Source organism: Rhopalosiphum padi, chromosome 1 (genome assembly GCF_020882245.1).
Source record: "Rhopalosiphum padi isolate XX-2018 chromosome 1, ASM2088224v1, whole genome shotgun sequence".
Lineage (NCBI taxonomy): Eukaryota > Metazoa > Arthropoda > Insecta > Hemiptera > Aphididae > Rhopalosiphum > Rhopalosiphum padi.
In genome coordinates this window covers 68,718,796-68,732,210 of record NC_083597.1, presented here as the reverse complement: position 1 = coordinate 68,732,210, position 13,415 = coordinate 68,718,796, and the positions used below count along the sequence as shown (strand labels likewise).

Genomic DNA, 13,415 nt, shown 5'->3' with positions numbered 1-13,415 from the left:
GAGTAAGTTATCGCAATAACCGTAAAATGGATACTCGTAAGTTCATGGTATAAAATTAATCTAAATATTTTAAAGATAGGTATCACTGGTATCAGAAATTGTGGCAGGTGTTCCACAAGGTGGAATCTTCTCCCCAATCCTATACAATATAATATACATCTGATCAACCAACTATGCCCAACACTGTAGTACAGGGATGGCGAACCTTTTGATAACTGCGTGTCAAATTAAAATGTTTGGTTTTTATTTTATTTATCTCGCATGTCAGAAACTTTTCAGACCTTTTTTTTGCTTTAAAAATAATTAATTAAACATATAAACATGATTTTATTTATTGTAAGTATTTAATTTTACGAGTTTAGGAAATGAAAAGTACAGGTTACGTCAATTACGACATTATGTTAATAATATATTACGATATTTATTACAAATTACAATAGTAAGTTAAAAATAATTTCAAATTATCAGTAATTTTTTTGGACAGTGAAGTGAAAATTATAAATTATATTTAAATTTACGTCTCACTCTGTGATACGCATGACATAGGTTCGCCATCCCTGCTCTAGTAGCAGACTATGCGGATATCAATTTTATATCATCCAGTGCAGATCCTAATATAGCTTCCACAAACCTACAAACCCATCTTCTATGAATGGAAGACTGATACAAAATGTGGTGCTTCAAAATAAATCAATTCATACTACACTCACACTTAAACTAGCACCTTGTCCAGAAGTAACCCTTTATGGTACCCAAATCCTCCCCCATCATCAACTGTAAAATATATTGGACTGTCTCTTGACCTGGGCCATCATACCCAAGCCAAAAGACTGCAACTTCCGTTTGCAAATGCTAAAAACTCTAATCGTCAACAACAAACACTCATTAAACATTAAATTACTTCTCTATAAATATCTCCTAAAACTAATTTGGACTTACGGCCTACAGTTATAGAGTAATGCAAAAATCTCCAATCTAAATAAAATACAAAATATTATATTAAGGAAAATTATCAATTCCTCTCCATACACATCTAATGACACCCTACATAAAAACTTACACATGAAAACCATACATGAAGAGGCCAAAAGTCATTATAAACGGTTCCATCTACGCCTTAACTTTCACCCAAATCTGCTTAAAAAAAATATTTACCATGTCCCGAGGAACCCTTCTCGTCATCTTAAGAGAAAATGGTGTAAAGACCTGCTAAATTACAATTTATAATCTAAACAAACAAAATATTAAAACAAAAAATAATTAAAAAAAAGACAAAGTGTCAACAATGGGTAGTTTTTTCATTCGAATTCTTCGTGTTTTCTTTTTTTTTTCATATAGTTCATAGTATGAACTTCATACTTTTTTGTGCTAACTGGTGCAGATTGTGTATAATTTATAACAAATATTTATAAAAAAAAAGATAGGTAACATTGAACATATAAATAAAATATTATAAAATACGTAAAAGTTTCAAATCCTCACTAGTGATATTTTTGAATTACAACAAAATAATTCAAAATGTTATTTTTTGTTTAAATATCTAATTTAGTTTAAATTTAAACTATAGACGCTCATAAAAAAATGTATTAGTTTCCTCCTTTTGCTAAAAACATAAGATCATGCGATTTATTTAGATAGACGAATAATTGAAAGTAATGATTTATGATAGGATAGGAAAAGTACGAAAGATAATGTTATGTTTGTAAATTTTCAACATCGTAAATAGTTTCCGTGTATTTGGAAACATATATCACTGTTAGTTAGTTATCACCTCGTGAAATAATAGATGCTAAGGAAAACAAACGTAGCATTATTTTTGTTACACACATTGGTTTTTTTACAACCAAATATAATACCTAATATAAGGCATATTAAAATTAAAATATTTGTGAAATAATGCTTAACGCTTTTCTTCAAAAAATGTTGATAATAATATTTTATGAGAAAACTTATAAAATTTGTAAATTATAAAAATACTAATTTTTTTTTTTACGTTTATGTTTAGAAAACGAACCTTTGATCGAGGAATTGTTTAAAGGCTTAAAAAATCGTATGTTGTTTTTACTAACATAATAATTATATTATGTATTTTAATACTGTGTATATAGTATTTAAATTAAAAACGAACAAACATAATTATTGTATATTTGAATGTTGATAACAGTATCAATTTAATACATCGAAACGAACCAGATTTTGTTTCAACTACTAATGACAAAAGATTATTATTAGATTAAATGAATAAAATCAGAATTTTTTTTTTTTTTGGTATTCAGGTTTGTCATAATAAAATAGTTCACGCTCCGATAATTTACATTATTATATTGATTTGTTGTAATTAATATTATTATTATTATTTCTAGATTTCTATGTAAATATTTAATCGTTTTAGTGAATTTTTTTTTAAACTCAAAATGTTTCTAAAGGTATTTAGATTCGTGTGAATAGAATTATACATATTTAAAAGAATTTTTAAAGAAAATTTATCCAAAACATATTAATTAATTTATGTTGACGAATCGTTTTAAAAATAATCTATTGTCTTTTGTAATAAAAAATACTTATTAACTTGACTAGTAAACTAAAAATAATATTATGTATACATTTTTTCAGATTGTCCAAATCTTGGTGAATTATATGATGAATATATTGAAATTAGGAGTAAACGTTATAGTAAATGATTTAAAATACAATATTTATAATTTATAAAACATCAAAATTAATTTTTTATGTTGAAATCCAATAACTATAAAATTGAATAGCGTTGACTAACTCAACGTTTATATGTTAATTGTTATTATTTATAGATATTACTGGAATTAATAAATCAGATTTTGAGAATTTTCAATATTGTAAGTTGATTGATAGGACGATAACATTTAATATTCTTTTAGTAATTACATTTTTTTATACAAAAATGTTATTCATAATATAAAGTATAATATTTTTAATCCTGAAATGTTAATATGATTTGTAAATATTAAATTAAATATTTAATATAATATAATAGAAAATAATCATTTGAAAATGTATAAATATTAAATAGTATTCAGTCATTGTCGACCATATGTATGTAACGTAGGATTAATACTTAAAATAATGTAAATAATTATGATGATCCATTATTAGTTTTGACAACAGATTAACATTTATCGTAACCTACGAAGACTATAAATAGCATCTATACTAAATCCCTTAAAAAACAAAAAAACAAAACCCAGTTAGTTTGAAACTTACATTACTCTTTACACATTAATCTAAATTAAATAAATTATTAATTAGAAAATTATTGTCAAAATAAAAAAATTATAATTGTGTCATTTCTTTCTTTTAGCATATCCAATGTTAACAGAAAATGAAACTGATTTTATCAAAAGGATTGAAAATATGGAATTAGGTAAGTAGTTAAATGATCCTTCTTATAGTCTAACTCTAAAGCATTATTCATACTAACTACTAAGATCCATAAGTATTAGAGATAAATTACATTAATAATGATCATAACTCTTTTAACATTATAGTAAAATTAATTTTAAATTGGTGCTAGGTACAGATAGAAAATAAATATGTATTTGTCGAGGAAGATTTAAATTGTATTCTTGATTGTCCAGTTGAAAATTAGTTATTATATTATTGTACTATGATTTATGAATATTTAAATAAAAGGTTTGTTCTTTTTTTTCATGTTTCTGGAGTTTATTGTAAATCTACACTCTACATTTGAAACTCACACAAATTAATAATAATTCAGGCGTGTGAAATATTATTTAATATATTTTTGTCTTTTCTTCATGTGATACGTAATATTGGACGTCGCCCGATTGCGGCCCAAAGAAATCTTTTTACCTTTTCACCTATCCCGATTGCGGCCCGTACTTATAGGTAGGAAATACTATTTAAGTGGTCATCAAAACTAAATAAATATTGCGATTGCGTCCTATACGCATTTTAACATAAATATAACTATCAGACTCACACGATCACTAATATTCGGCGTGGTAATTTTCAGTCAATTAAAGATAAAAAGAGGAGATAAACTGTAAGATTGCTAGGTTAAACATAGTTGTATATTGTGCTGTTAGTGTTGTTTGGTTTTTCGTTTTATAAAGTCTAAATGATAGAAATTCACGAAATGGTAAGCGAAAAAAATAAACAAATGTTAGTAATATTTAAATATAAATTTCAATTTCATAAGCTATTAGCAAATGAAATATAAAAATGGTGTTGTACGAATAAAAGTTGTAAAAGTTTTGTTAAACGATATAATAAAGAAATTTTAATAAGCCAAAGTAAATTTGACGTTAATGATCACAATCATGAAGCCAATACTGATCAGATATTAAAACGTCAACAAATACGAAATGGTATTAAAAAAAAGGCAACTGAAAATATTTGTGAGCGGCCGTCAAAATTAATCCATGTTGGTTTAAAAGAAAGTGGCGAGTTCATAATTTATAATTTCGCATACATACGTATTGTTAGTGACAACATTTTTCTTTTAGATTATATTAATATCATCACAAAAGATGTGAATTGTTTTCGAAAAAGAATTCATGAAGCCCGTAGAAAAATCCTTCCAGCTAAACCAACCAATATACAACAAGTGCATGATGTTTTTTTAAGGTTTACTGATATCTAAACAAACGAAGATGAACAATTTTTACTTATCAAGATAATATTAAGAATTTTATTCTATTTTCATGTGAAAGTAACTTACGAAGTTTATCATCAATTTCTCAAATTTATGTCGATGGGACATTCCGATGCTGTACTAAATATTTTTATCAATTATTTACTATCCGTGCATTGAATAATGGTCATTATTATCCTATTGCTTATTTTTATTACCAGATAAAAAAATTGAAAGATATCAAAATGCATTTAATGGACTTATAGAACAGTGTAATACATTTAATTTTAGTTTTAAGCCCAATATAATATTCGTAGATTTTGAAACATCTATACACAAGGCAATTCGTTTAATTTGGCCATTGGCTATTATAAAAGGTTGTAGGTTCCATCTAGATCAATCGCGGTGACGAAAAATACAATCTGTAGGGTTAAGTATAGATTATAAAGACAAAGATAGCGAAATAGGCAAGTTTTTAACGTATATATTTGGATTACCATTTTTAGAACCTGAAATGGTAGGGGAATATTTTGCCATAGATTTAGTTTCAATACAGCCTTCAACGAAAAAAATACAATTATTATGTGATTATTTAGTAGAAATAACTTATATTGACGATAATTCTGATTTTCCACCAAATGTATAGGCTACTTGTAGTTCTAGTATGTACTTGATAACAAACGTATGTGAAAGTTTCCATTCTACATTTAATTAATTATTTTATACATCACATCCAAGTATATATCAATTTTTGGATATTTTGAACAATGTCAAACCGTTGCCAAAATTAAAATTCAATCTATAGTCTATGATCTTCGGGGAACAACTAAACAAATTAATAAAAAAAAAAAATAAACAACTTAGAATTATCAAATTTTGATTTTGTGAAAATAATGAGTTCTAAAAATCTACCACTCTGCTGCACAGTACTTTGTCGACCATGTCGTTGTAGTGGATCAATGGATGTGTTATATTGGACTTTAAATAGCTCAATAAAGGAGTCAAAATATTTCAAAAATGTTGTCATATGTGGGAAATTCTAATATATTGATTTTTCGAAATTATTTTATTACCTATTAGTTATTACATATTCTAAAACATTATTTACCTATTAACTGCGAATAAATTAGACCATGCATTGTTAAACTTTGCTTAAATCCATCAACGATTATATCTACTTCCATGGCAGTTGAAGAACAATTTCAATTTTTATAACATAAATGGTTAGTTTCATTTCCATTTTTTTTTCGTTGCTTGACACACACAACAATATTTATTTCGTACTCCGATATACGGTATTTTTTTTGTTCTTACTCCAACAATACAAGCCTATGAATTCAATTTTATTCAATTACATTGTAAATAAATAAAGTTATATTAATTTAAACTACGATTTCGCCGACCGATTCGCCGCTGGACATTTAAATTTTCGGGAGATCGGTTGTACCAACTTTAGAATAATAAGCGAAAAAACCTAATCAGTGTTTTATTTTATACAAGACAACATTAATATAATAATGTATGCTAATATAAACATTCAGTCAACATTTCATGAATTTACGGTCATTTCTTTTAGAGTTACACTAAAAATAAATCAAAATCCATTTTGTCCAACATCGATGTTGCGTAAAAATTCCCGTTTTTTCCTTAATTTTTCATTTGTTTTTTACAGCGCTTTTGAAAACTACTGAAAAATGTTTACTTTCGCTTCTCTCAGAATCTAAAAATGGATTGTCAGGATTTTCAGCATGATTATATTATGCTATAGTTAATTAATACAATAGATATGTAATATTTATACTTACTTTTTTTAATCTATTTAGAGTATCAATATTTCCTTTGTTTTTCTTTCTTTTGGATAAAAGAGTTTTAGTTTTTTTTTCCATGATGCCAGTCTTTCTTAGTGTCCATAGTATTAAAGATGACGAATATCGAAATATATATTGCACGAAAAAATGGTTCTTTAGGAACTGCACATTGGTTTCAATCAACAGCAGATGCCAGACTAATAGAAATATCGAAAATCAAAATTCGAATATTACTTTTACTCGCTGTAGAATAATGACGTACTGGTGGTGGACCAAACATGCAGGTAGACCGGACGTTAATTAATAATTATTATTATAATATTGTGCCCGCCGCCGGCGCGAGTTTTCTTATCTTATATATTCCAGGAACAAAATGTTGGCAGTTTATTTTTAATTAGGATTGCCGACTCGCCGCGCCGATGCGTTTCCGCACGCACAGGCACATGTCAATAATTTCAATTTTGTCAAATATAATATGCCATGCTATTCTCATGACAAAAATGCCAAAAAGCTAGACAAAATTGTGAGAGTTGGATTCGACGGATTTTAATTTTGAAAATTAATATTAATTAGTCATTATGTTAGTTAGGGAATGGTCGAGGGGATTTTGTTTATACAAATTCTTCGATAAAATATCGACAATTTAAAAAATAAGAATTTTGGTATTTTATATATTTAAGTAGGTACGTCATTATTTTTTGTAATAATGATAAATTTCCACGGCCATGCTTAGAAGAGTTGTTGAAGATTTTTAATTAGTTTTCAAAATTAAAATCCGTCTAACCCAAGTCCCACAGTTTTGTCTAGCTTTTGGCCTGTTTTACGTGATAATTTGTACCTGCTCCAGCCCCCTTAAATATAACTTAACACTAAAATTATTTTACTGTTTATTATTGACATATGCATTTTATAACTTTTTGTATTGTAAGCAATTTATTATTTTATTATTCGACTATTTATTGACATATTATTGTAAACAGTTTATTATTTTAATATTCGACTATTTATATGTATATATACTATTTAATTAATTATTAATTTTCCTATGTAGCCATGTAGATCTCAAAAGTTTGTATATTATTTATTATAAGTTATAACCATAAACGAGACATGTTATTATAACGTATATCATTAAATATTGTAATAACGAATAATTGTTTTACATTTTTAAAGTATTTAAATAAAATACTTTAAATTTCAAATATTCAGTATTAGAAATATTTACTTTATTTTATTAATTATAAGCTATTTTGTGAACCAATGTGTGCTTGGACGCAATCGGGATACTTATATTTGGGGTAAAATACGACTATCTGTATTCGGGCCGCAATCGGACAACTCCGATAATATTTGCCATCGTAATAAACTAATTATGATTTAAAAAGAGGTGAGCTATAATCAATCACGTATTCAGGATACATTTTCAGGGGGGGAGTGTTAACCCCCCCCCCCCCCGTTGTGTACGAGATTGCCTATTATAATAAATTAATTCATTTTTTCTATTACTATAGATAGCTACGATTTTGAAGGTTACTATGAAGGATTATGGTCATGTAAGTAAGTTTATTTTAGATACTGAGTGAGGCGATAAATGTATAGTAATAAATAATAATGATTTAAAACGATGACGTCTGTGTGTGCGTGTACATGTGTGTTTTTTGTGTCTGTACATACCGTTCTGTATATTATATTGACTGTAGTATTAAGAATACACTGGGTACGAATTAGGATATTTTTAGCCATACAAGCATAATGCTTTTTAAAATTTTTTACTTTAACTACAATGCAATCGCTTTTTAATGTATGAATTTTGTTAGACAGCCGTGAAGAACCAGCAATTACATTAAATTCAATGTAATTCTCTTTTATTTTACAACGGTGTTTTAGATAATTAAATAAATAAGTAGACTTTTGAAACAATTTGTCTTGTGTTACATATCCCTTAATTCTTAAGTGCTAACTCAAAAATAGTTTAAACGTCATCAAATCCGGAATTAAATCAGAACTGATTGACTAACAGACGGTATTGGCTCAAACCGTATACAACATACGATTTAAAGGTATTTGAAAACATGATTTGATCGACGACTTTGATGGTGGTTTCTGATATCAAATTGTATCTTTTTTATACTCTTTGAGAAATTTTAAAATTAAAATTTCCTAGTATTTTTCAAAATCATCGAGAAAACAAACAAAAAATTAAAGAAAAACGGGAATTTTTACTCAAAATCAGTTTTTGATAAAAGCGATTTTACTTTAGTGAAATTCAAATACAATTATTATTTAATTTTAATTTTTAAAATATGACCTTGATATTTTTATGATTCCAATAATGATTTTTGTTATATTTTTATTTTAATTCGGCTAGTTCTATCTTCTATAGTGATAATGTTATAATGACATATTATTTCTGAAGACATTTAAACAATTTAATTTTGATCTGACATTTTACATTTAACATATTGTTATGGTGAAGTATTATTTATTTTTTCTAATATGATATCCAAATTATCATTTTTAAAGTATTATTATACATATAATGTCTGATGTATCACATTTTTTATATACGATTCAAAATTGTTAATAAAAAGATGTCGAAACTTAATACTTAGTGATATACTATTCTGTACAATTCTTGTTTTGCAATATAATTATGATACGACATTTTTATTTACGGAATACAATGTTAAAAATATTTTTCCGAGCATTACCCTACACTGCGCATAGTTCCAATTATGGAACAATTTATATTTATTATCATAACTTCTAAGTTATCGTTAGTATTTCTATCACAGCTGTTTAATTTGAAAGTATAGACATGTTTATCATTACTTAGGTAGTTATCACGATGAAACGTTAAGATAACGTTATATAGGTTTAAATTTGTTTAGAACATTCTAAACCTTCGACCATATGCTTATTGGTTAAAGTTTCACTGTGATTATATAAAAATTGATACCTATAAAATCAAATTTAATTATTAACAGTACGAAAAAAATATGATTGGATAGTCTATTTAATTGATAGCTGGGTTTGGGTAAACATAATTTTGACCGCCATTTAATTGATTGTATAACTGTTGCATGTATGGCACTATGCGCGATTAGCGATTAAAAAAAACGCCGTACCCACATGCGTTGTCTCTGTCTTACTAACGTAACTAGACTACTTACTAGAAAAAGTTAGTTTACTAGCAAATTTTGCGTTCAGCAGAATACATTTTACCTATTATCAAATTTAAAGGTAAGAATATTATCTAGAAAATGACATATTGATTTTATTGATATTATCATTTTAAAGTGCGTTATGGCCATAACGCAAATTTGTTATGATATATGTAAATACTTTAGTAAGACAGAGACAACACATGCGGGTATGGAATTTTTATAACCGATAAGCGCCCATAGTTCCATAATATATGGAACGGATAATAATTTTGAATTTCTAAGTTCAAAAATTAAAAAAAAAAATGTATTGTTTATTTTTTCATAATTATTTATAGTTTAATTAACACAAAAAATTTTTTTTGAAATTAAAACTCAACATTTTTTAATTTGCGCAGTGTAGGGTTAATTATGTGTAAAAATAGTAAAAACGGACTCAAAACGATTGTTAGTCGAACGCGTAGGTTATCGCACTAGGAATCAGTATAGTTATTTAAAAAAAAACGAATTACGATGTATCTTATCTTTTTGTTATTATTTTCTTACCAATGATTATTATTATTATTATATTTATATTTTATGTACTTATTGACCATTGAGTATTGGTCATTGTCGAATTCATTTTTTTTTTAATTTTTAAATTGATCTCTCTATAATACGGTTATTATTTTTATATAAATTATCAATTTGAATTTTAGTTTTATTAAAAAATATTTTTGATTTCAATATAACTTGATTTTTAAAAGGTTTTCAATGATATTTAAAATTGATTTCAAGCATTGGATACAGCATTGAAATCAAATTTTACACATCTATTAAAGTTTTCACTCGACACCTGCTACACAACAGAGTGCTATCCATTTTCAATTTTTTCCATTTTATTAAATACATTATAAAGATTGAAGTGGAAAAAATTATGACCATTCCTTTTTTAAATGTATTTCATTGTAGTTGTTATCATGATTAATTTTTATATATTGAGATAAATTAAAGCACAGATTTTTACTAAAGTGAAGAGGATCGAAAATTAAATGTATTGGCATATTTAGAAAAAAATGATTAATTATATTATTATAATTTTAAATAAAATAAAATAGTATCAGATTTTATGTTTAACTATGTATAATAATGATAAAATTTCAGATAACATATTTTTATTTTGATGACAAAATGATATCGACTCTTAAAAGTTAACACCCGTTTTTTAAAAACTTATGTTTTAAGATAACCTAACCTTGTTTTTATATACCTATCACTTGTAGTAATTTAATTTCGAGTTGTTTTATGAGCTTGCAATGAGCACGCCATGCAAGTACAATATTATTGTACATTATTGTTTTTTAATTTAGCATCTTTAAGTAATAACTAATAAATAAAAAATTTTTCTGTGTTTTTAGTGTTTCCAATATTTGCTGAAACTTATAGTGAATATTCAGATAGAATGGAAAAAAAATGTGAGTTCTTATAATTGTATTTAAATTTAATCATAGAAAATAGGTATGGGTACCTATGTTTTATGTTTATTATATTATTAAATTATATATTTTTTATTTCTATAATTATTCTTTAAATGTTTTAATTTAATCTTCCATAATATCTAACTAATAATTTAGTAAATTAGGTATTTAAAATTTAATATCATAATAGTTTGGCTATGGCTTAATGGGCAATACTAATGAAGGCCGCACATAAAATTGTAGAAAAATCATTCGTTCAAAACCGTATTTTATTATTGAAAAAGATCTAAATAGTATTGTATTTTTATTGAAATATTAAATTATTGTTTAGGGCTCGTTCCAATGAAACGGGAATCTTTCATTATATATCAAGCTTGTGAGTAATTTTAATTGTAATATGACTTATTTAATGTATATAATATATTATACTAATATACTATACAATTTAATATCAAAATATAATCTAATATGTAATTTATTTATTTTTTGAATATATTGTGCAGGTAGAGTTATTTAGGTATTACTTCTCTCGGTCCACATCGTTTATTGAATTTTTGAAACTGTGTTCTGTAGTTTCTGTACTCTGCACCCTGATCATTACCATTTATAAAATACCTAATATAAAACCCAAATGATCTAAATAACCTCTCGATAAATCAGTACTAATATTGTTTTTATATATTTTAATTGTTATCTCTAATATCTACTAACATTTATATATTTTTTCTTTGTAAAGTGCCGTCAGGCATAGAAATAAATAAATATAAGCAATCTAGAATCGATTAATAAATTCAAATCGACTTCAATTATTACTTTGTTTTCATTCCACCATGTCAATCAAAGCAATAGTAATACAATCTTGATATTTTTCGTATGGCGATTGGAACACAAGCGGTGATTGGGGAGTTGTGCATGTTTGTGTTTGTGAGTGGGGGTTACCTCCTAAAATTATTGGAATCTCCTTCAAAATTAAAATAATATCAATTTTTTAATTTATTGGCCCATTTTGTAAGATGATTTCAGTTCCACTCCAAAGCTAATTAAATCTTTGACTATAGGTAGAGCCACGGGGGTACAATGGGTAGGTACATAGAACATTTGTGAAAGTGTCCTGTAACATTGCTACCTATATTCCTTGTTGAATATCTCTTACAAATAAAAATGTATAAATATTATTCAAAATCAACTAATTTTTAGTGGAACGGCAAGTATAATATAAGCAATTGTGTTTCTTTTAGATTATCCTAATTTTAATGCAATGTATGATGATTACAACAATATAATGACCAGTTTAAGTAAGTTAAAATTTTTATATTAACTGAAATTCTTAAAGTCTAAACTCTCTAAACTATATATTACGTATATTTAACATTATTTAATAATATATAATATATATTATATTAACTAGGAATATTTATTTTCAATTTTGATACTACAATTAATATAATTTATACTTTGTATAAAATAATAATATAAGATACATTAATAATCCATCCTATTTAAATTTACTGACGAAGAAAATTCAGGAATTTTGAACTTAGATTATAGAAATATTTATTTGTTACCCTCACCAAATAAAGCAAAAAAAGTATACTCATAGTTCAATTCGTCGAAAATGTGTATTAAAAAGAACTGAAGTTAGATCTGGGACAGCTTTACATCGACAATTATTACTTCCCAGTTCTGAAAATACATCTTTGAATAACGATAATACATTTATTACATAATTTCAATAAATACATAATAAAAAAAATGTTTACGATGTTTTTTTACTTATTGGTAGTATAACATATAACTAAACACTTCTGAATTGCATGCACAGTGGACATACGTTAACTCTACATTAACTCTCTAAAAAAAATATTTTTATGTTTTTTTAACATCAGTCTTATTATTTACTTGAACAATAATTGATTATATCACTAAAATTATAATTTTTCTAAAAAAAAAAATATCTTCTGTGCAATATAGGTAAAAATAGTGATGACCGGAATGAGTTAAATAGATTTCAGAGTTTAAGTAAGAACTTATTATACATAATAATACATGTTATAAAATATATTTTTCTTTTAGTATACATATAAGGTATTAATGCGTGAAATTAATTAATCTCATATCAGTAATCAACGGGGGTATTTTCCCTCAATAAAATGTTAATATTTACAGGGTAGTAGGTATAGGGAATAAAATAGTAGAAGTTCATTAATATTTTTGAGTAGGACTTCAAACTGTTTTCCGCAAAACCACATAGACTATAATCTTTCTTTAGCAGTTCATATAATCTTTTCATTTAGTAATAGCAGACTGAAAGATTTTTCACTCAATCGATTTCTACAGTCAATATTACTCCTAATCT

General features: G+C 25.9%; 1 protein-coding gene across 4 annotated transcripts in view; it reads left to right on the top strand.

Moving 5' to 3' along the window:
• Positions 1 to 13,415, top strand: part of LOC132931772 (uncharacterized) — a 130,789-nt gene that overhangs the window by 17,989 nt on the left and 99,385 nt on the right. For 3 of the 4 annotated variants that reach the window (XR_009662777.1, XM_060997759.1, XM_060997760.1), the window contains exons 9-17: positions 2,006 to 2,050; positions 2,614 to 2,673; positions 2,808 to 2,852; positions 3,335 to 3,397; positions 7,950 to 7,991; positions 11,000 to 11,056; positions 11,391 to 11,435; positions 12,298 to 12,354; positions 13,031 to 13,078. Coding sequence is in view for 3 of the 4 variants with exons in the window: in XM_060997759.1 (XP_060853742.1) it covers positions 2,006 to 2,050; positions 2,614 to 2,673; positions 2,808 to 2,852; positions 3,335 to 3,397; positions 7,950 to 7,991; positions 11,000 to 11,056; positions 11,391 to 11,435; positions 12,298 to 12,354; positions 13,031 to 13,078 (462 nt within the window). In the remaining variant the exon portion in view is untranslated. Of the gene's footprint in view, positions 1 to 2,005; positions 2,051 to 2,613; positions 2,674 to 2,807; positions 2,853 to 3,334; positions 3,398 to 7,949; positions 7,996 to 10,999; positions 11,057 to 11,390; positions 11,436 to 12,297; positions 12,355 to 13,030; positions 13,079 to 13,415 lie in introns of those variants that run through there. The other variant, XM_060997761.1, reaches the window with a different exon arrangement.